At 38.2% G+C, this 23782-nt stretch overlaps 1 protein-coding gene across 4 annotated transcripts in view; it reads right to left on the bottom strand.

Annotated features, from left to right (window-relative positions):
* Positions 1-946: 946 nt before the first annotated feature.
* Positions 947-23782, bottom strand: part of ITGB1 (integrin subunit beta 1) — a 45080-nt gene continuing 22244 nt past the window's right edge. For 3 of the 4 annotated variants that reach the window (XM_040590284.1, XM_040590286.1, XM_040590285.1), the window contains exons 5-16: positions 22073-22243; positions 21526-21764; positions 20010-20165; positions 18949-19044; positions 17953-18042; positions 17096-17236; positions 16759-16961; positions 14520-14758; positions 12860-13082; positions 11466-11698; positions 9267-9433; positions 947-2173 (exon numbers count right to left, since the gene is read on the bottom strand). In XM_040590284.1, the coding sequence (XP_040446218.1) occupies positions 2108-2173; positions 9267-9433; positions 11466-11698; positions 12860-13082; positions 14520-14758; positions 16759-16961; positions 17096-17236; positions 17953-18042; positions 18949-19044; positions 20010-20165; positions 21526-21764; positions 22073-22243 (2024 nt within the window). In that variant the 3' untranslated portion in view covers positions 947-2107. Of the gene's footprint in view, positions 2174-4787; positions 8409-9266; positions 9434-11465; positions 11699-12859; positions 13083-14519; positions 14759-16758; positions 16962-17095; positions 17237-17952; positions 18043-18948; positions 19045-20009; positions 20166-21525; positions 21765-22072; positions 22244-23782 lie in introns of those variants that run through there. The other variant, XM_040590287.1, reaches the window with a different exon arrangement.

Genomic DNA, 23782 nt, shown 5'->3' on the forward strand with positions numbered 1-23782 from the left:
AAAGGCCTCCTCCCCTTTACCTTTCCAGCTGATCTGAATGAAGGTCCATCAGTGGGAAACAGACCCCTCTACAGTGCCCACCAAGCCGGCAGCTGGGCTGACGCTCAGGGTATCCAGCAGCTGCCCCTGGATCTCCACGCTCCCGTGCTGCCACCTGCATCTGCCCAGCGGCTGCTGCACCACCCCCTTGCACACACACAGACCCCCACCCCACCCGACGGTGGGTCCCTCCAGCAAGTGGCCTTAGACAAGCAAGTTCACCTCATAGCTGCCCCTTGGATCCCTTTGTCTCCGGTTGCTTCCCTCAGAGAGATGGAGAGCCCAGGCTCTCTGTCAATGCCCCCCTCCCCCTGGAAACCAGGCTCCTTCTGCCCTCAGATGAAGGTTAAAAGGGACTTTTGGAACAGATCCCCGTAGCTTCTCAGTATAACCTGATACACCAACAGTTAGAGAGAAAAAAAGAAAAGAATCATACAGATTCCATGAATATACTTCAGGAACGTATTTAATTACAAGGTGGGTTTGATAATCTATCCAGAACATTATACACTTAAAAAAATTTGGAAGACTTTATTTTGCTACAAAATGCAGTAATATTTCCAATTTGTTTTGTGTTGTGAAACAACATTAACCGAAGAGCCCTTTTGCTGGAACAGTTGTTGAACTACGTACTTCTTTAGCACACATGCCAACAAAAGCCTGGGGGCTTTACACCAGCGGGCAACGTACGTAACACGGAGCGTTGTGCTGCACCCTGGCCTTTGTGAATTTTATACAACAGCCAACATTTGTTACCCAAGCTCACTTCTGCTTAACTTTTCTCAGACTTGACCTAAAGGACATACTTGGCATTATTAAAATGTCTGTTACCTTTTGCCCAAACAGACACAGTTCTCAGATTTTTGAATAGTATCAACTTCTACAAGATAAAGAGACAAGATTTAAGTATTTTAAGGTACTTTTATTTAATAAATAACTTCAGTAATAGCACTGTAAAAAGTGAACATCTGTTAAAATAAAAAGGCACTTAAAACAAGAATATGACTATGATGCAGTTTGAATGGTCAGAGGCAAATATACATGGCACATGTCAAGAATGATGTGCGACTCATGTCACATGACAAACTATGCAATCTTAGCTACAGGGTAAAGGCAAATTTACAGCTAAGACTGCTCAAAAAGAGAGAGAGAAAAAAGCTCATGTTGATACAAAAATATTACAAAAAGAATTGCAACCAAATATGTTAAAAAGATTAGAAGGGTGACAAAGCACCAGGCTTTAAACCAAGGAAACATTACAGAATAAAGACACAGTATCACGTAAGGCCCTTATGTGTTTTGAGGACGTCCTGGTAAGGTACTTATGCATGATACCGCCACCCAGGGCTTGAATTTACAAAGAAAAACCAAGCAAAGTTACCAGTCAGCAACTTCTTCAGTAATGGCACATGTTTTAAAGCTATTTTTCCCTTCTTAACATTCTTCTCAAACCCTTTCATTTTAACCATAACCTGGCAATAAGCAACTTACAAATTAAAAATAAGTATGCGCACACATTTCAGCCTTTTACACTGCTCGCTTCCAACTTACTCAACTTACCATATACTTAATCATAGGTCTAGCAAATAGAAGACTGATTAACCACCAGCTCCATGCTACATGAGTTTAATTATATCTGCAAACTCAAGCCCTGATTTCCCTGTAAAGCTAAAAAGTTTAATACTAAATGGCTAGGCAGAGCCCTCATGCTGATTGTTTTAACCATTTCCCTCCCAGTCATGCCACAGCAGTATCGCATCTTGCAGAAGACCTAGATTCACAGCATGGGAGTGGAAAAGGTCAAAAAGGCACCAAGTGACCTTAGCTGACTAGGCTACACAGTCCCAAGGTTTTTGTTTTTTTTTTTCAGACCTCTGGCACCGATTACTTTTATTTGAAAAAAAAAAAAATTAAAAAAAAATTATTACATATGGTATATTTTCACACAGGAAAACAAACCTATATGTAATGAATTAGTAAAATCACTGCAGTTTGCCCTAAATCTATTTTACTGTGACTACAAAATCGCTATGCTGCATACAGTGTTGTGAAGTTATACAAGCAGTGTTCATTTTCCCTCATATTTAGGATTGACCACAGTTGTCACTGCACTCTTGTAAATAGGATTTTCACCCTAGAAAGAGAAAAATAATTATATTAATATTTAAAGAGATGAAAAAAGCACTGTGTTTGTGAGAAGTGTAAAAGTAGTTTAAGAAATTACCCATTAATGTTTTGTTTGTACACACAAACAGCTTAAGTCAAACTAGTTTTCCCTCTAGCAGCTTGAGCATGCTCACAGCTAATAAAGCAAAGGGTTAGGGCACGATCCTGTTCAGCTTACACCACAGATTTCCTTCACAGGAACTGAACCTTGTGTGGTCTGAACCATCAAATCAGGGGTCTGCAGCCCATGATACTTTTTTTTAAAGAACAGAATTGTAAACGTTGTTTGAAACTGACCACGGAGCACATTCTGCTATAATGAACATTTAAACAGCTCATCTTGTATTATAATTTACTTATAAATTAACAAAGTGGAAAGGCTTGTACTATTTTGATAATACACATTGAATGTTTATACTGAACATTCAGTACTCGTCATTCTCATTTTATTCCTGCAGGTTCACCCCCAAACCCCGTATATATAAAATACACACATAAAATGAAGAACCTTCTGTACTGGTGCAAATGCTGTAATAAAAACATTTTTTCTACTGATACGAGAAATGACTACAGAACAACTGCTTACATCTCTCCTGTTGAGATATGAAAATCTTTAAAGCTTATTTTAAGCTTCCTTTGTTCCCAGATTTTCTTTTATCTCAGTAAATCTTACTCCATTTATGGCATCTGTGCACATCTAAGATAAACAGCTTGAACTCAAAAATAGTATTTTATGCTATTATAATTAATATTGATACTATTAACATTAATTCAGAATTAATAGATACATCTTAGTAGGAAAAAAAGACTACCCACTAGGACTCTACCAATACAGCCTGGATCTGCAGTACCGTGCTCTTATCATGTGATGAACTTGAACATAAGTAAACCTAAATAAAATGTTGTTTACCAATATAAAGCTTTCCTGTGCACACACAAATAATTCCTGAGGAAATTCAGTACAGTGCAGATGTCAGCCTGAATGCAGTTCTGGCCAGAACTGTATCTGAGCTTCAACAGCAGTATGGGAATCTCTCTCCCTTTGAAGTTCCCCCCAGTCTGAGATGGCCTATATAAACATCCTATATAACCATATTAATTTAATTCTACTTATTAAATTTCACAGCATTTAAAATTTTTCAGGTTAAACCGATTTTTTTTCTACAGTCAATTAAAGGAAAACTTCCCCCTAAACACACGAACACCAGGTGTGTCTGTTTTTAGCATCATAAACCTGGAAAATCAACTGCAAGTACCACAGAGCATGCCAAAAGGTGCCAAGGCAAGCAAGAAACCAACTTGGTGTGAGACTTCAGTCACAGTTCCTGGGAAGTTTGGTTCCTTCTGTTTGCAAGACCTGGTACAGGGCAAGTAACTGGTCTACCCCAACAACAAGAGCTGCTGCTAAGGGAGACCATATTTAGCTGTCGTACTGCCTTTCTGTCACAGTCCTTTTCACAGAAAAAGGTTGTTTGTCCTCAAAGCCAGCTTCTCTACACGCAAAGAGCAATGAGGCATGTCAATCCTGCCTAGACCCGGGAGGCTCCAGCTGAGTCTCTGAAGTCCAGCCAGAACCTGGATTGCTGGACAACAGAAGTCAAGGTTCTCTGTTCACTCTTCTCAAGATCTCAGTCAACGTCATCTGACTTGAGGTGAAGGAGGAACTAGGTGTCCATTGCTGGCTGCACTTCACAATTACATTTTTAACAGCAAAAGACTCTTTACCAGTTCCCAGGCAAACTTTGTCTTGATAAAAAGGTGTATCAGCTACTGGTTTGGAAAGGGATGGGGAGTTAAGGTTTTGTTGGTTTTTTAAAATCATGGAAATACAGTGCGGTGGTTAGTTCTCAGCCAAATTAATCACTGCACAATTACTCCCTCTCCCAATCTTTTTAATAAAAAGCTTTGCAACAGAAAGACGTAAATGAAACTGGAAAAAGATCCAGGGATGAGGGATTTAATCTGTAACTGAAGTATCTCATTATGCCTCAGAGTTCTTAGCAATCTATGTTGTTTCCTTGACAAGCTTTAATGAAATAGAAATATAAATCAGTAAAGTTCACGATGCAAAGAGAGTCTGTAAACTTAACAGGCTGTATCACATTCAGACTAGAAGATACTGCATAGCTCTTCAATGGCAAGGCATTATGTAATATTTGTTATACTGTGCTTTTAAACTTCCATGTTTTACAAACCCTACTGCCCCCAGCACATGCAGGGAGGTATATATTTACTTTTTTCTAGTTTGTAAAAGAGAGATAACTTCTGTCAGATAGTGTAGGAATTGGTCTAAAGGTTAGGACTATAACTTGGAAATTTACAGTGTGCTGCTCATACAATTAATTTGAACTTGGAATCATGATCAAAATGCAATTTTCATAATAAGTGTCAATTTTTCATGATAATGCTTTTTCTAGAGGAAATCAGAACTTTATATTTACATGCTCTTTATCTCACATAAGCCCTATTTACAAAGAAACTGAAATGCTGTACTGTCGCTCTTCGTACTTGTACTTTATGTTCCTAAGAGCTCTCAGAAGCACACAGTGGGATTTATGTCTCTGAATAAGGTGCTTAACTAGGTGTCTCCCTGTGTCAGTGGAGTGTCTCATTTTCCATTACAAACAATGGAGATTTACTCCACCCACACGTAACTATTCAGCTTAACCCAACCTTACGTTTCATCAGCTCAACAGCTCTTGAGGCTCTACTGCCTACAACTGCAACACAGGTGCCCAACAGATTTGCAATTCCTTCCCTGCTATCTCCTGTTAGGCCAGCAGCGACGGCCTGGCCTTCCCAGCCATGCTTGATCCCTGTGTCTCAGTCCTGGCTTGGCGAGGTCTTCTACAGATAGCTTATAGTTAAAACTAACGTGGAAGTAGTAAATAAATGTCCGCTAGTCCAGTGACTCCCACCTCACTTAGGGCCCCTCAGAGCTGGCACATGGTATAAACTTTCAGAGATTAGCAGCATTCCAGATTTTTAACTGGCCACTAAAACATGGTATTCCAAACCTGCTGTCTTAGACATTACTACTGTTTTTAAATAAACCCATTTTCTTTACACCACTGCAGAGAATACACTGGTTTAAGCATGCAAAGTTAGGAAAAACATTTGCCACATGCCCCATAAATGGTAACACCATGCACACTTAAACCAAAATAAAAAGCAAAAACCAGTAACTATACACAAGACCTTGTAAAACACATTAAAATAAAGATGGAGGTATTTTTTAAGAGTACCTTCAAGCAGAGAATAAAGAACTATGCTCTTGCAACAGTATTAATTTTCAACTAGACCGGGCTGTTCAGAGGGTAACAGTTCAGTCTAGTGTTGCATAAAGATGAACCATTATACAGGATGTTTGATTAACCTTCTTATTCCTTTTTTCTCCATGGACTTACTGTTTCAACAGTCACATAAACCCACTCTAAAGGTAGCTTAAGTCCTAAGTCACTGCAAGGAACTGCACTCTAGAATATTTAAACTCATCCACATACATTGCTCAAGAGCCGGTTCTTACTATTTTCAGCTTTCTTGAATATCCATCATCATTTTACAGTAATACAAAACGAGTCATCTGTCCACCTGTAATGCAGCAGTTGCATCAGAGGATGAAGCAGAGGCCAAGGTTAAGGGCAATGCAGAAGACAGAGGGCGTCACCTCCCAGACTGGACACTGGAGGAAAGCAGCCAGCCTGCTGTGAAGGAAATACTCTGACGGCACAAATCTAAACCAGACAGGCAGCGAAGACAGTAAGGCTCAACAGCGGCAAAAGGACACTAAGATAGCAGCAACGCTGCAGGCCAAGGACAAACTGAGCTCAGCTCAACCCAGCTGGCTTGAGCACCAGCTGCGGGGAGGCTGTGGTGACAAGTCATTCACAACATCACAGACCAGGACTAGTGACGTATTTGGACACCGGGTCCATGACAAGCCTCGTGGTGCTGCAGTTTACTCACTGCAGTAACAAAGCCCACGAGCATGTGAAGCTGCTGTGGGAGAGGGGGAAGGGTCAGACAAACTGCACACAGTTGATTTTATTGTATATGTATACACCTGGAGGGGACCTACTGCAGTGTAGTTTTCTTGTAATGGGATTTTAGATTCCTTTCTTGCCTTGGCAATACAAGACAACTCTTTCTTCACCTAAATGAAAGGTTATTTCAACAATCTAAAAACCCTAGAAAATCTTAAGTCATAGGAGAAAGGAGGATTTTCTTTTACTTCCTGTGGGTCACCTATTCTGCCAGTACTGATCTCCTCCTTTTCGGAGGCCAATAAAGCTAAACACACCTCTCTCTCTTCCCAAAGTTCTGTTATTTCTATTAATATCAAAAACGATAAAGTAATGTTTAAAAAAAAAATCACACTGTTTCATACTTTCAGTCTTTGCAGTGAGTGAAGCAAAAAGGCAGAAGTCAATCCTTCCATTTACACGAGAGGAATGCTTTCTGCAAGGAGTACGTTTTGAGGAGAAATGGCAGCACTAAGGATGCAAGATCCTGAAAAAGTCAGGGGGTAGAGAACAAGAGCAAAGAATGGAAGTTACACACTGTATGGTTTGTTAGATGCTCGCCCTGCATGCAACAGAAAGTACACAATTAAGTGAATAGCAGAAGAGAAGGTAACAGGCTTAACCAGATGGATTATGTGGGATGTTAGAAAGGAACAAGAACCTCATTTCCTTCCCAATAATTGGCTCTGAGAGAAAAAAAAGGGAAAGGAGGTGAACGTGGTGGGTGTGGCAAGCAGAATTAACATTTTTACAATCAGTTTTGGATATGCTGAGAAGTGGAACAGTTGCAGAGAAAAGGAAAGTATATTTCATCATATAGCTCCTAATGCTAGACAAAGTATTTGGATTTGTTGTCACAGCAAGGACAGATAAGAGCTTAAATACTCGTAACTCTTGCTTCCTCCTCTCATTTTGCCTTTACAAAATCTTTTGAGTACAACACAGAAAGGGAGACAGCAGGCAATAAAATTAGAGATACAGATCCTTCCCTTCCACTGGGTCCTGAAAAGTGCCCTTGGATAAAGTGATGTGCTGCCTTCCCTACTTCTTCATTCCCTTCCCTCTAATCTGATCTCTGTACCTTTTATCTCTCCGCACTCTTCTGACATCCATTCCCCACATCATCCTCCCCTTCTCATCCTTCCCCAGCAGCTGGGGATCCCAGGGAAGGAGGGGAACACCTAAACCATTTAAGAAAGCGCAGCTTTAAAGTCGACAGAAGACACCTGTCCATCACTCCTGGTTTACTGACTCGCTCTTCTGGATACTGCTGTTTTCTCCTTGCGTGTTGGGTGTGAAGAGAACTGAAGTCAGCATTTCCAAATGGACATGAGGTGTGCTGGCAGAATTTAGGAGGGACTAAGAAACTGGGACAAACTGCATCTAGACAGGACAAGAACATCTCCTCCTCTCACATGAACATTTTTTTCCATGGCGACCCCCAAGCTAGCTGGACTATAAGGACTGTGATACTACCAGTTTCAATAGAAATAAGGATGGAAAAAATAAGAAGTGTATTCAATTATAAAATCAGTGGAATATATGCATTTCACACTTTAAGTACAGGCTAGTTATACACTAGGTTAATAAGCCAAAGCAGTTACAATGAAAAATCCATAAGGCTACTCTGAATGTTCCCAGTTATTCTAATAAAACCAGTGATATTTATAGGCTGGGATATCTTAGGAGTACCTAAACTAGCTTTGCAAACATATCAACTTTAAGCCAAGTGACTGCTGATTTGAGGAAACAGAAGGCAATCCCTTCCCTGAGCATTGTCTCTCTCTACAATCCAAAGAGCTTCTTCAATTCTATTCTATATCCACACATTTAGCTGCAAAACCAACCCAACTCCCCCCCCCCCCAAATCACTTGCAGAATAGTTTAAGCCAGTATTGGTAGTATTAGTAAGTAGGCAACCTTGCTGTCAAAACAAGTTAAAATTTTTCAAGCTTCATTCTTTAAAACCCCAGAATCAAAGCAACAGTAAATAAAACTGAGCAAGACTCAAACTGTGATTAACTGACTGTGACACACAGTGAGTTTGAAGCGACATGCAAAGGAAAAAACAAAAGGAAGAAAATGAAAGAAGATACAAACTGAGACTTAGAGACCAGCTTTACGTCCATAGTTTGGATTCTTGAAATTGTTAATAGGGCTCTTGTATATTGGATTTTCTTGCTGAAGTAAAAGAAATGGTCAATGTCGAATAATTCAACAGGAAAAAAAAAAAAAAAGAGAAGAACATTCTCAGCTATCACTGAAAAAAAAATTATGCTATATATAAAGAAAAGTGTTAGTAGGGTTTTTTTTCCCCAGCATAGAATTAATTAGCTTTCTTAAATAAAACCAAAAAGCTTCCTAGGAGATTTTTTTTAAAGTATTCTCTTACCAAGCATACGTGGGTATTAACTTCTACAGAACTGTAGTAAAGGGGTTTTGATGAGCAGATTCCTAAAATTTCCCAGAGGCAGCAACCCTATAGCCTATGTAAGCCTGTGGACCATAGGCTTGTTTTTCTTGCACACTTTTCTGTTGACAACGGGCTGGGAAGATTTCAACAAACCAGTACCAGCCATGATCCTGTGACCAGTAATTGAAATCTCCCAACTAAACCTGTAGGAGTATTTACAAGATCTCTTTCGCAAGCATAAATTCTTCTTCATTTTATACAAAAGTGACTCATCTTCTGATAAACATTTTTACAATATGTTGTAAAAAGTGTGGTAGAACTGCAAAGCTGAACTGTTCTGTCACCATCACATTTTCTCTCTGAAATTTTCTTTCAGCTGGAGCTACTACTCACTTTTCTAACCCAGGAGGTACTTCCCAAAGAGGGCTGGGTTTGAGATGGGTTGTTTTTTTTTTTTTTTTTTTGTAATGGTGGTAACATAGAACTTGTTTTAAAGTCAGCTTAAAATAAGGATATTTCTGCTCCTCCGTAGGCCACAAGGCAGAAATACAATCTGAAACATTTAAGATACATGAATAAAATTCTTCTTTCATAGCTTTTATACAGATAAAAGTCTCTTGACTTACCGTATCCCACTTGGCATTCATCTTCTCCTTTTCAAATTTAGCAAATTCTCTTCTGTCATGAATGATCATTAGTAGTTTCCAAATCAATAATAATGCAAGTCCAATAAGAACAATTCCAGCAACCACACCAGCTACGATGGGAATGATGTCAGGGCCACTGGGACATTCTAGGGAACAAAGCAAGGGAAGCATGACTTTACAAAATGGTAAAGGTGGTGCACATCCAGATGCTTTTAAAATTTTATTTTGTATTGAAGCCAGTATTTTGAGTATCAGAGAAATGCCAATATTGTTGTCCTTTCAAATAAAGGAATTTCTGGCATGTACATCATGTAACATCCCAGCTTAGTTTTATCCTTAGTACTGGAGTTAAATAACTAGCAGTTGCATTTTAAACACACTAGAGCTCCAAGTCAAAGATGGTGCTGGAGTGATTAAACCAGCTAGAGTAGAGATGCAGATGAGCATAACAGTTCCCACATACTCTGTCAACAGCATTACAGAAAAAGGGTGTTCCTCATTTTACCTCAGATGACTTATTGTTAGTAGCCAATATACAGAAATAAGTAACAACTTTGCTTCTGAGACAGATTTTTCAGATAGATATGTATTTTTTTAGGTTATTTCCTCATCTTTGGAATTGATCTCTGCTGAAATAGAACATTTTCTTTGGATAAAGTTATCATGTACTTTCAAAATAAGCAAATTATGTATTTGAAAAAGTAATATAGATGCAAAATGATTTACGGTGACTGACATAGAAATAATAATCCTCCAAAATAACCCCCAACTCTTCTATTAATATAAGATTCTCAATGATCACAAATGGAACAAAGGCTTTTGCAGAGCTCAATGCACAGACTGAAAAAGGTAGAAGCAAATCAATGCAATTCCTGTGCTGTCAATAGGAACACTGCTTCCCCCCAGTCTTGGCAGCGGCCTCTGCAGGAGTGAGGGAAGCGGGAAGGGACGCAACAGGAATTCCTCGGGAACCAGTAAGGAACAAGGGTCTGCTTCACTGAATACAACTCTACTGAACAGAGCTTGCTCCTTCAGCACCTGTATGGCACCAAATTAAGGTGCCTCCTGGCGCCTGAAGGCTTGATTGTGCTCTTAACGAAAACAATAGAAGCTCATCCATGAAGAAAAGGTCAGATGCCAAACGTGTATGGCATGTGTTACCGCATCTTAAAAGATGACAGGGCTCAAGGCCCTCCACTATACTTTGAACTACATTTTTACAGAATTTAAAACATTCTGAGTTAAAGTGATATTTATTTCTAAGAGCCGCTAGCCACTGATCTGTACTATGTGATGATCACCCAAATGATCAGTTCTGAAAATTCCTTGAGTAGAATACAAGGCTAAACCTTTCAACACACACGTAAGGTGTGTATTTTGTGTCAGGCTTATAAAAAAAATCACGAGACCACACACTGCTAATGTACAAGACCAGAATTTTTGCAGTGTTAGATGCAACATCCTGTGATTCCAACTAAAATACTTTTGGTAAATAAACAGTAAATTACTGATTGAGCTATAGAATTGTTCTCTCTTTTCTATCAGAAGACTGAACAAAATCAAGAACTGTTGACTATGAAGGACTAACTAAGCAAAAGCCTTTTTGGATCTATTCTCGAAGTTACCTCAGTTAAGTAAAAGTAAAATTTTATGCTGACAGCATGAAATAATTTAAAGTTTGCAGCACAATACACAGTTTTGCGGTGGTGTTTTTTTTGCCTAAGTCTGGCCTCACATTATTCGGAAAAGGAAAAGAGAAAAGCAACAACCCCCTCCAGACATCATTGTTTCTAACCTGTAGCACAAGCCTGGTCAAAAAGAGTTATCAAAATTGAAGTATCTAGGACTTGCTACAGGACATGTAAAACAAGCCTGCGAAGTATGTCAAGTGGAAATACTTTAACAAATTTAAGTATCTGATTGACTTTTTGTTTTTAAAACACAAAACCTGCTTCTGTCAGCCTGAAGGTTAGAAAAAAATCTAGATCTAGAGAGACTTCGGGTTTTTAAAAGCCACTCAAGTTCCGGAGATCCACAGCTCTCACTCGGAACAGGTACCCATTTCCAAACGTATCTAACTCACACAAAGCAACCAAAGTTGTGTACTTTGTGGTACACAACTGCATGAATTAACAATGAAGATGAAAGGAGAGTGAGTAGGCAACACCATGTTCATACCTGGGGTCTCTACCACGTGGACGTTGGCTTCACCATTGGAGTTGACAGAATATGTGAAGTAGAACCAGCAGTCATCAACATCCTTCTCTTTACAATGTGACAATGGATCAGGCTGTCCAGGCTGCGGTAACTTGTCTCGACTTTCTACCCGTGTCATGTTGAAATGCATACATTCCTGAGAACATGTTTCCTTCTTTTCTCCCTTATCGAAAGCTCTGCATTGAACGCAGTCCCTGTGGAAGTATAAATCAGAAGCAATAATGTTTAATACGTTCAGAAAGGATTTCTAGCATTTAATCTGAAGAAACATAAAGGAGAGAGAAGCTAATCTTTTTGTCATAAAGGCCAGGAAAAAAATAAAGCAAGACATGGCTTTTTACTGGCTAGAACATTAATGCACCTTGTCATTAACAAAAGCCCCCTTTAATAAATTCCTCTTTCCCTGGATGACCCACAAGTTTCAAACACAGAAAGAAAAAAAAAAAGTACCTAAATCTCTAAAAGGAAATAAGGCTAAAACTTCTTTAACACCTCCACCTGAAAAAAGAATACTCTCAGGGAATGCAGTGTAGGAACAGAATATTTACAGTGAAACAGGACCTGAGATACAAGACAGATTAGAAAAAACAGATAGCGTATCACTCCGAGTAGCTCATCAAAGCAGACTGAGCAGGATTTTTATACTAAAAAGACTGCACTGAGACCTGCATAAAAAAAACCAGGAATCAGCCCAGCCACTAATCATAAATTTATTTCAAAGTTTCTGTGCAGAAAACGCTTGGTTTCTAAAAACTTGGATCTCCAAAGACAGGGATGCAAATTTCACTGGTCCACACAGTTCTAGTTTAGTTTTTGACTGTCAGGATAATCTGACTTTTTCAATAGTATCTTGGAATAAAAGTTTTAAGCAAAAAGCTTAGCTGAAGTTTTAAAGTATTCTAGAAATTGCACAGTATACAGATATTTTTGTTACATTAATTTCAAAAGGTCAAGATGATGGGACTGTTCCCTCCAGCTCTGCAGAAGATTGGCTGTCAATAATTACACACAAAATGGGGGAAAGCTGTAACCTGCCCAAGTCAGTCTGAATGGTTAAAACTGATTCAGCATAACATACATATTTGTATGCCAAATAAAAAATGGCAAAGAAAAAAACTTAAGAAATAATTAGCCTACCTGGAAGCAATCAAAATACTGTATTAATGTTTTTCTTGTTCATTTTTGATTCTCACCCAACAACTCTTACTGTCTAAAGGAATGATACAATATGCTTTCCCTATATTTCAGGGTAGAATAAAGCACAGTATCAAAACCCTTGTTTTAAAAATTCTGCACACGTAAGTATCACAAACTCAAATCCACAGAAGCTAGGGCTCTGGTTTTTAGGTACTTACTTATGCTCTGCACAGACGCCAAGGCAAGTCTGACACATTTCACATGTAGGGCCTTGGAATTTGGGATCCGTACAGTTACAGGTGCCACACTCGCAGGTTCCTCTTCCATTGCAAATCTGCCCATTAGACGCCATACACGGAGAAGTATCCAAAGAACAATCACAGGCGCTGCCAGTGAAGTTGGGGAAACATTCGCATACTCTGCATTTGCAAATACCATTTCCTGTGCATTGAAAAGGTATTTCAGTGAAATGAAGTCTAAACATAAAACTAAACCTCTGACAGTAAGAAATAAATGTTCACCATCTCAGGATAAGATACAGGGAAGAGAAAACCCTACTGGAGAGATAATGAATACACTAATGAATTAAAAGCTACAAAATAAATTTTACCTTCTTGAAAAACTTACAGGTATTTCTCCCCTTTATAAACAGAACAACAGGACTAGGGAAAGCTGATCAAGAACAGCATAAATGTGATGGCCATCTCTCCTGGGTGGAGAGCATCACAGCACTGCTTCAGGTCAGAATTTTGTATGTATATAGATGCATTGATCACTCCTGTCTTCGTATCTATCTCTATGCAAATTTATAAAGTGAAACCTAAAAAGATGAGCAATGCACTTAGACTTCACAACACAGAAAAATGAAACACCTTTGGCTCCCCAGAACGTGACCATTCAGCTGCTGTACTTCTGACCTCACCCACCCAAACTTTATGCTCCTTATGCTCCTCACTCAGGAAACAACAGACCTGTATCTCCCGAAGGGAGATCTTTGGCTACACTATATTGAGAATAAAGCATTTAAGTCAATACTTATCGTCACCAGATATTCTGGAACGCTACCACCATTGCTCTTGTCCTTTGTGGAACTGGCGAGCAATAGTATATTCTGAGAAAATCAGATGAGGTGTTCTCATAATTCAGTTAAAGCTTAGTGGTTTCTCTATTTTAATTTTGTATCACTATCAAAATTGAGGTAGTAGTTACACTCCTACCAGGTTACTTCCATGTGCAAAGCAGCCTAGGGAAGTTATAGGACAAAAATACATACAACAAAGTAATTTAAACACTGTCTGCTAAAGGTTTTTCTAAATTGCTTTTGATTTTGGGAATTAAGTTCCATCAGTCTTGCTTCCTGCATTTAAACTGTTTTCCTGCATCTTGCCCATTCTAGTCTTCACTTACCTTTCAGAATAGTCTCAAGACAGCACCTCCCTGGTATCCTGTCAAGTACCAGGTCAAGCCCTTACTATTACAAGTAAGCTGAGGTCATTATCTCTTTTGATTAACACGGTGGTTAAACTGAGCCAGCATAACATTATAATTTCCAGCCAGTTGTCTCAGCATTCTTCACTATAACACCTGAGAGTAATTCCGTAATAAACAGAAATAGTCAACTTTACTTTACATCTTTCTTGGAGCTGTGATTCAAGGAAGGTAAAAATGTGTATTAATACACTCTACGTTCATGATCACAGAGAGCTGTTTTATTAATAGGCAAGTGTTTTCAATCACTAAACCCATGGTTATTCTCATATCTGCTATCACGTGGCTATGACCTTTAAGCTAAGTATCACTACTCTACAGGGTTGAGTTGACAGACTTGTAAACTGCTGGGCAGTTTTGCCTGCAGAAAACTCTGAAGTAGTTTCTCACCTCCACAAATCAAACCATTTGATCGATCACAGTTGAAGTTATCACATTCACAATATTTGCCAGAATACACTTCATTGGTGTTTTCTCTTTTCTTGCATACACATTGTCCACAAATGCATTCTCCATTGTTACTGCATATTTCTGTACTGTTCTCTCTCCTGCAGTAAGCATCCATATCCTCACTATTTACTTCATCTGTACTACATTCACATAGTCTTCCAATACGTCCTTCATTACATCTGCAAGGTAAAGACACAACTAAAAATGTAAGCTTAATTAAGTCATACAATAAAGAGACTGCAAAAATAGCACAAAGAACAGGAGTAAAAGTGACCACTCTTCTCAAGGGATATTCCAAGTTAAACTTCAAATGAGATTTCTAGCTGACATCTATGTACCCGTTCTTGAAGCCGCTGGAGCAAATTAGACGAAGTTGCTCATATGCAGACTACTCGTTCCAGGTGGGAATCTGTGTCACCACCTCTAACTACATTGCCACATAACCACTATTAATCCCTCTCTCATGTGACAGACCAGTAATTATTGAGTGACTGTTCACTGTAGATGCTGTCATCTTTCATTGACAAGACTGCCCAAGAACAGCAATTAGGCAGGACAGTAGATGATCCTCAGAGCTGCTGATCTGAGATCTTTGGAAATCAGCACTTCTCATTATCAAAGTTAAAACATTGATGACCAAATGGGAGGTTGTTCTTGTTCCCAGCAGTGATTGACAACCTGTTGTAAGGTGACAATCAGAGACAATGGTTCTGTCAGGAAACTGCTACTGTCACAAATGCAGAAGGCTGTTCTTACCCACAGGTCTGTTCAACCTCATCAGAAACTACAAGGACACCAGCAACAGTGATACCAAGTTTAAGTCTTTCTACACAAAGATGGGAAAAATCTATTCTCCTTATTTAATGGGACCATCAAAAACTGACTGCAAAATGGCACAACGGATCACTAAACACTGGATACAAAGTGCCTTACTCCTCAACTTACGGAATACTAGGCAGTTAGGGGACCACAGCTCAGTATTTTAAACAACCTATTAACTACCAACAACAACTTCACCAGGCAGATGTTAGTCCATTCTACACCAGAAATCCTCTGAGTAAATCAGTATTTTTTGCTTCATTTTAAAAAAAGTCGCATATTAAACCATGAGGAATGAGAATTCTGCATTTCATTTCAGTCACAGTTCACTGGGCAGAAACCAATACTGCTTTCCAAAGTCCTGGATTTTGTTTTCCTAGAGAAGATCCTAATTCCATTCTGCTCTTACCATTTCCTCTCAAGGTTTCCAAGAAGAAACAGTTTTCATTTTTGCTGTAGAGTTGGGTTTTTTTTGGATTTGTTTTGTGGTTTGTTTTTTTTTTTTTTTTTTTTTTTTGGGGGGGGGGGGGGGGTGAGGGGCTTGAACCTTTACCTATTAGGTTGATCTTCAACCAGTCTCCACTGAAACCCCCAGATTTTGCTCTACTTTCATTGTGTGTCATGCCAGAAAATCCAATATAATTTAACTTAATTTTCAAATGTGTAATAAGGAATGCATGTGTAATATAATCGCTGTGACTGGCAACAACGGACATTTCAAAAGCAAAACTATAAAAAAAAAAATCACGTATATTCTGAAAGATTTATAGATATAGGCAATTAGAAGAAACACTGTAATAAGACCCCAAAAGGTTAGAAATAAAGTAGGGAGAACAGACTGGGATGTCATCCAAAATAAAAAGGTGGTTCTTTCATGACTTTTTACTGTTTCCTGCTATGAAACAATTGGTGCCCATATGGGTAGAAGCTCCTACCAAAAACCTAGAAAGCCTTTGAATTTCTTGAAATCAACAGATCTCACATTAGAAGGATATAATTAGATCAGTATGACTACTTGCAAAACCATCAAGTTTTGTCCCATAAATTACATGGTCTTCAAAATTAAATGAAGAGAAAAAGCAGAAAGACCTATACCCTTTAAAGTACTGGCTCAAGGCCAAACATGAATTCTGACTTATACAATACTGCCAAACTAATGAGCAATACTAGGAATTCCAGTATAGAGATTATTTGCAGAGATAAGGCAGTATGTCAAAATATCCTAAAAGAAATAGGTCTGTAGCAGTAATTCTTGTCCTTTCACTAGAAAAAATTAGTAAGGCCAAGTAAACCCTAACTGAGGAAACAAAGGTCTTGCTCATATTTCTCTTTTGCAAAAATAAAATGCCTACTTATTTACCTGCAGGCACCACATTCGAATGTGCCATTTCCTTCGTGGCAGGCTGGACTGTTAGGCTCTCCTTCACTTTGACACTGACATTCACAGATGAACTGGAGATTAATTTCCACTTCTTCGGTGAATCCCAGTGGTTTAATTTTAATTGTTTCATTTTGTCCTTTCTTTGGGCATTCATTAGCTGTCACATTAATCTCAAAAATAACCTGCAAAGAAAAACAAATGGAGCGCCACATTACTAAAAGGAGTTTTGCCTTAACTGTTAAAAAAAAAAATACCGAGTGTTGGACACTTTAAATAAATCTTATATTTGAGTAGCAGCACATATAGTGTAAGTTACCTCATCTCCGATTGAAATGTTAGAACATTTCCTTCCATCTTCTTGTGTGCCATTCACTCCATTCTTGCAGAAAGACTTGTAACTGATTGTCACTCCTTTTGGTAGTTTACTGTTTTCCAGGATAACCTCTGATGAAAGGGACTAAAACAAGTTGTTAGCTAACTTTGAATTGAGTTGTACAAGCATTTTGCTGAAGAAAAGACTTTATACAACTATGCACAGTCTAAGCACCAATCTTATGAGCACACTGAAATCGTACAAGTTCCCACATGCCAAGGAACACCAGCCCAGGGCTGCCCATAGTCACGCTATGGTGACCCCTTCCTCAAGGCTGAACCCTGGTCAGGGCAGGTCTCCGCAGATGCTGGAGACATTTGTTTGTCCAATGTACCCCAAAGGAGGAATCAGGCTCACTTACACAAACACAGCTATGATGAAAATATTTTGGGGCCAAACCCAGGGGTCCCTGAGGTTGATGTTGACATTGTCTTTGGGGTCAAGAGGTTGTAAAATGGCCCTTTTTGTTTCCACATGGGAGAAAGGCAAGAACTGAAGACACTGAAGAAACTTGTGGATTTTATTTTTTAAAAGGGAAAACACTGATGATAACTTTTTCTTTGTAATGTTGTTTTAAGTGGCTTTAAGAGTGTATCTTTCTCGTCATCTAACCTTCTATTGCTGTAGTGTCTCAACGTCTAACGTGGTTTTACTGCAACGGCAGTGTATTTATAGTTTACTATATTAACTTCCTATTTCGTAGGAGAAACTAAAATCCATCTTGGAGTACCTGCCTGAAAAACTCATAGTAACTCAGAAGCAAGAAAAACTGATACAATCCAAATAAAATCTGAACTTACGTTGTATGCATCAATGATCAGCTGAATCACATTGCTGGAGTTTGAAGACAATGTTCCCACTGCTGATTTTGGTATTAGATTTTTCAATTCCTTTCAGTATTTACAAAAGTAGAAGGAAAATTACAGTTTTACTAACAAACAAAGTATAATTTGTACCATAAATATCTGTATGGTGATATAATGCTTTAGTGGATTAACCAGTTAAGATAAAGTACTTCAAAAAAGAAGGCTACAGCATTGACCCTCACGATTTTTGAGGTTATATGCAGCACAACACAAATATACAGCCTCTTCTTCTCCTTTGCATTTTCATGTTAAATTTAGTTTCTCTTGTACAAGTTAACCACATACAACATATCTTCAAGACCTTTAAGAACCAGGCTTCTAGCAGGTTCAAGATACACAGATAAAAGATGATTTCCAATGAAAAAGGAAAAATTTACAATTTCAATATTGTTTCAAATTGTTTAAAAAGTTTTAAAAAAAACCCTAAAACTCCACCTTGTTACATTAAAAGAAGGAAAAATATCCATGCCCTTTACACAGTTATTTCCTATTTCACAATCACATCCAGTAGTTTAGTTGATTTTAAACATCAGGAATATAAATAGACCACGAAGGACAAAATATGTTTTCTCGTATGTGTGTCTCTTGATTCAGTGTCCACACCCAGCCTCATCTATTTTACTGTTAAAATGCTCAAGAAAATCAGCACTGCAAATATGCTCTCTACTCCCTGCCTATGAAGTATAAAGAGCGGCAAGGAGGAGGGGCACCTTCTCCTTGGGAATTACACACAAACTCTGTATCAATCTGAACAAGCAAAAAAAGAATAATAATAAAAACATGAGTAGCAAAATATTACTTCTGTGATCACTTCCACAGCTATTTTAATTTCAAATCAAGCAATTTTAATGATTCCAGAGCAAACCTGAGTCAGTCTTAGTGCTTGATGGAAAAAAGTACAGAGACCAGAAACACGTCATATATCTTTACCTTATAAACTGCCTGAAACTCTTCAGTAACTGCAAAGATTGTCTGAATATTGTTCTCACTAAGCTTCTGTACCAGATGAGCGATAGAGGGATAATCCTGTAAAAATTAAGCAAAAAATGCAATCCAAATTTGTAACACATTGCTAGAAAACTATCAGAAAGACTTGGGCATTATAAATACAAACCACCTTTAGAAACGTATGTAAGACTTCTAACTAGCCAGCTTATGTCACAGTTCTAAAGCAAAACAACCTCTGAAGACAAACATGCATTGAACAGATTCCATATATGCCCCATGAAGGCAGGTGGTTTTTTCACAGTAACATTACCATATTCCCTGCCATTTAAAGTCTCCAGGTTAAATCCTTAATCTCAATGTTCTCAGAAAATTACCTTTGGTAGTTTTCCATATTATTTGTTTCAGTGCAAACCACTAGCTTTTGCACTGTTTCATAAATAAAAGGTGAAATAAAACTGAATTAATTTTAGGTTGTTATTGAACAATATTCATTTAACTTTAGGAATAGATGAATACGCAAACTTTGCAAAGTTTGAGTCTACCCCATCCAGTTAATGCTTTTCTTCTCGCCTTTTCTCTGATCTACCTATCAACAAACCATGAAGGCAGTGTTTTTAAGCATACTTTTACCATAAACTTTGAACCGTATGATTTCAAGCAGTCTTAAAAAAACCCGGCCAAGCAGCTCTTTATTTTACAGTATTTTTTACAGTAGTAAACTACTTCTGAACACAAAGACTAGTGAAATGAACCACCAGTCTGCCAATGGACACACAGTATTATTAATTATTACAAAGGTTAAAATCACAAACCAGAAATCATAGTGCGAAAGTTGCCATTTCTTGAAATTCTTCAGTTAAGACTGGATTAATTCTTGCACATTTGCTTTAGTGAAACTAAAATCACTTGATGTAATACAAAGGTAAATGGGGGAAGTTCACAAAATGCAGAGGTCTGAAACTATACCAGATGACCTAATGAGCTTTTTTGAGCTTAAGCATCACAAAACATTAGTTTCTCTAGAAGATGATGTGAAGACTTACATAATAGTGGCTCATTGTGTACATATTATTTTCCAGATGACATTTCCCATCATTTGGTAAAACAATTCCACCAAGTTTACCATCCCCTGCAAAGTGAAATCCAGCATCCGTGGAAAACACTAGTAGTCTTGTAACATTTCTCCAGCCAATTTGTTCCTTGGGAAACAAACAAAGGCATTTTGGTATTTTTTACCGATTTCATTTATAGCATTGGGGACCAACACTTGAGAGAGAGAAACACAAGAAAAAGTAGACAGACTTAGGAGAAGCCATACTGCAAAAGTGTAACCCTGAAATCATGTGATTTACTCAAACCTTAAAAGCACTTGCATTTAATTAACTGTCTGCTCCAAAACATCTGCTGCAGGTTTTTCAACAAAGGCAAGAAGAATTCTTTTTGACACATACTTTGGTCTGTCCAGTTCTCACTGGAGTATATGAAGAGCAACAGGATTTTAGCAATTGGGCACATCAATCCAGCTCTTTAATGCCAAATCCATTTCTATGCGACTACCACACAGCCAGAGCACGGAGGACAACGTTAGTATGTAGAGCGCTGCTGCACTCTTGAATTGGATAATTACAGCTTGCCCGGCATTAGGCTCCAAAGAATCATCAGGCTTTGCCAATCTACCCCAGATTTGCACCCAACATACTGCTTGCTAGAGGACTGCCTTTTTTCACTGTCATGTGACCATCCTGCCCCACAACTGCAGAGCCTAATTCTGTAACCTGCCCCTTCCTACTTTTATTATTTTTTAAAAAAATTCTTCCGTCAAGCTAAAGCCCTAGTTAATTTAAAGAGAAAAATAAAATAAAAATGACACATAAATAGCACCAAAAATAAACAACAAATAAATGCTAGAAAGCTTGTGATTAACACTGCAATTTTGCAATACGACTCCAGATTGTTTCAGAAAGTCCTGACTCCATTGATCAACAGCAAAAATAATACAGTAATAAAGCAATAAACTTGGATATCACTTTTTTGGGAGTCCATGTTTTACAGGTGCATAGAATGGTCTGCCAGACTATAGAAACACCAAAGAAGAATGCAGTGATCTAGATCAGATCTTCAAAAATAAACAAAAATCAGGTTTCGAACTACTGTGTGAGAAGCTAGTAGAAGTTACAATTCACCACACTATTCCGGAAAAATAACCACAAGGAGCACAAAAAGCTTTAAAATAATTTGAGAGTACTTGTTTACTCAGGATTTCATACACTTTTGAGCAGAAATTGACTCTTCTAAAGCAGGCTTTACACACTTTGCCTTTGGAGGCACCTCTCTGCTGTGAACATGACCTCCCATTGCCACTAACACTTCCTGGTTTCATTCACTCACTAGAGGTCTCTATAAAAGTAGACAAATGCATGTATCCATGCAGTCTGCATAGTCTATCTTGTCTTGTTATCATGAGACAACATGTTCAAATGTCAGCCAACATAAAACACTAAGGCTGTATTCAAACAATTTAATCTAATAGAGCAATAAAGAAAACTAGTATACACTTACCCCACAAACTGCAACCTGCATTATTGCATCAAATCCACCTTCAGGAGAATCTAAATTTCCAGAAATGTGCTGTTTACCTACAAGTTCATTAAATTTATTGCCTTCACTGGTAAGGCTGAGCACATTTTTATAGCTAAATGGACTTGTACAGTTCTGGTCACCTGTACAAGGATTTCTGAGTTTGGCTGGTGTTGTACTTATATATGGCATCACAGTTTTCTCCACAAAAGAGCCAAAGCCTAAAAAAGAACAATAAAAACTCTGCTGGAGAATGGAAGTCTCATTTGTATTATGACACAACAGAATGCAAATACATTATAGCTGAACTGATGTCAGAAATAGCTCCCATACTTATTAATGTTCCAGTTTCTCCATCAACACCAGGTACTATTCTTATGTTCCTCAACAGGTTCCATGTATTAGAGTACCTGCCATAATAGCGCTAATTTACAAAAAAATTACTCTTCATACATAGTTATGTGAAAAACATCAGGAAGGAAAGTTTATTTTGGTTTAGCTTTTTTAAGAATAGGCAAATCTTTCTTACCAATTCGAAAGTCTGAAGTTATTTTTTCCATTTCTACCATCAGAGCTGTTCCAAGATTTTTCACATTCTCTAAATCATCTTTCATAGAATAGGAGAGGTCCATAAGATAATAAAGGTCAATGGGGTAGTCTTCAGCTCTCTTAAATTTTAATGAAAAGTTTTGGGGTTCCCCTGTTTCAGATATTAAACAACAAATACAAAATGTTAAAAATGTACAACTGCGCTGCCAAGAAAAATGCCTTTTTAAAGAAAAGCTCTGAAATACTGATGGAGGTTTTGAACTAGAGGAGTGTGATGTTTTTTCTCCTGTTACTTGAAATGCTTAACATCAAATCACGATGAAAAAAATTTCAAGTATTTCTTTCAAATATCCAACCTCGTATTTCAAGGTATTTTTCCCCCCAAATACTCGCCTGCCTAAAATCAAGCCTCTCATAGTTGCTCCAATTTCTCATCTTCACACATGCAATAATTTTAACAAGGTTCCTGTAAGATCTAATAGCACAAATTTTCAATATCTATTTGCATCCCAGCAGACTCCAAAATTCTCAGGTTTCAGTTCTAGAAAAAAAAAAAATCAACCCAAAAAAACCCCCAAAACCCAACCAAAAAAACCTCCAACCAACAAACCAAAACCCTACCACATTGTTTAAATAGGTTTATAAAAGAAAAAGTTGGTTCTGGATGGAATGTTTCAAGTTACTTTGCATGAAATACAGGCCGAGAGCACAGAAATGGCAGTAAGATAATGGCATGTATTATCTGCTGCAAGTGTAAGACCAGATCCTTAGTTTTGCCAGCAGAAGCATTTATAGTCTTACTTTGATACTGAGAGTGCAAAACAAATACACCACTGCCACAACTTCCTGAAAATGGAAAAGTATTCTTTTCCCTATTATATATGAAAGAAGGAATAGAATTAGAAGTTTCTTCCCCCATGCTCCTCAGTCACTGAAGTTACAGGGTGATACTGCTGCTGCTTAAGTCTGCTTAATAATCAGCAAACATCTGCTTATATGTGAGCAAAATCAGAAAACTGGGGAAACCTTTAGCTAGGCAAAGTGAATAGTGTATGACACACAGCTGTGCAGCAGTCTTCATTAAAAAAAGGGGTCAAAAAAAACCTCAAAGACAAAAAAAACCCAACCACCAAATCCTAAAAGCTTTACATTTTCCTTAGCTACTGTTTAAAAATGCCTGCACAGAAAGCAAGCACACATTCCCTCAGAGAACTTATGACCAAGGTAAGTGCTTATAAACAAGAGTAATAATCTTTTGGGTGATCAGGTTCTGATTGCCTAGGTCCCTCACATATCCTGATGGAGAAACTTCTGTGTCAACAAAGCAACAATAATTTGGTTTGAAGCTAAGAGGGTAACATTAGAATAGATGTAATACCAAAACTGCAAAATTCCTTTCCTTTCCTCCCATCATGCTAAGTTGCTGCAGATCATCTTGCATTTTTTACAGCAATCACCAAGCAGCTGATGCCACATACAGGCTCTTACTCCAGGTAAATACAAGGTAGCTGTTGAATGTGTCTCAGTGCTTGGGAACTGGAAGGACAGTCTTCGTTATGCTCAAGTACTGTGTGAGCTACTAGCCCTGTTTCCCCAGCCCCCCGCCCCCATTTGAAAGAAACAAAGTTCTCTTTAAGGGCTGGAAATGGTGCACAACTACTTTGTTCTCATTCATGTAGCCCTGTATCCA

This window comes from Falco naumanni, chromosome 4, assembly GCF_017639655.2.
Source record: "Falco naumanni isolate bFalNau1 chromosome 4, bFalNau1.pat, whole genome shotgun sequence".
NCBI lineage: Eukaryota > Metazoa > Chordata > Aves > Falconiformes > Falconidae > Falco > Falco naumanni.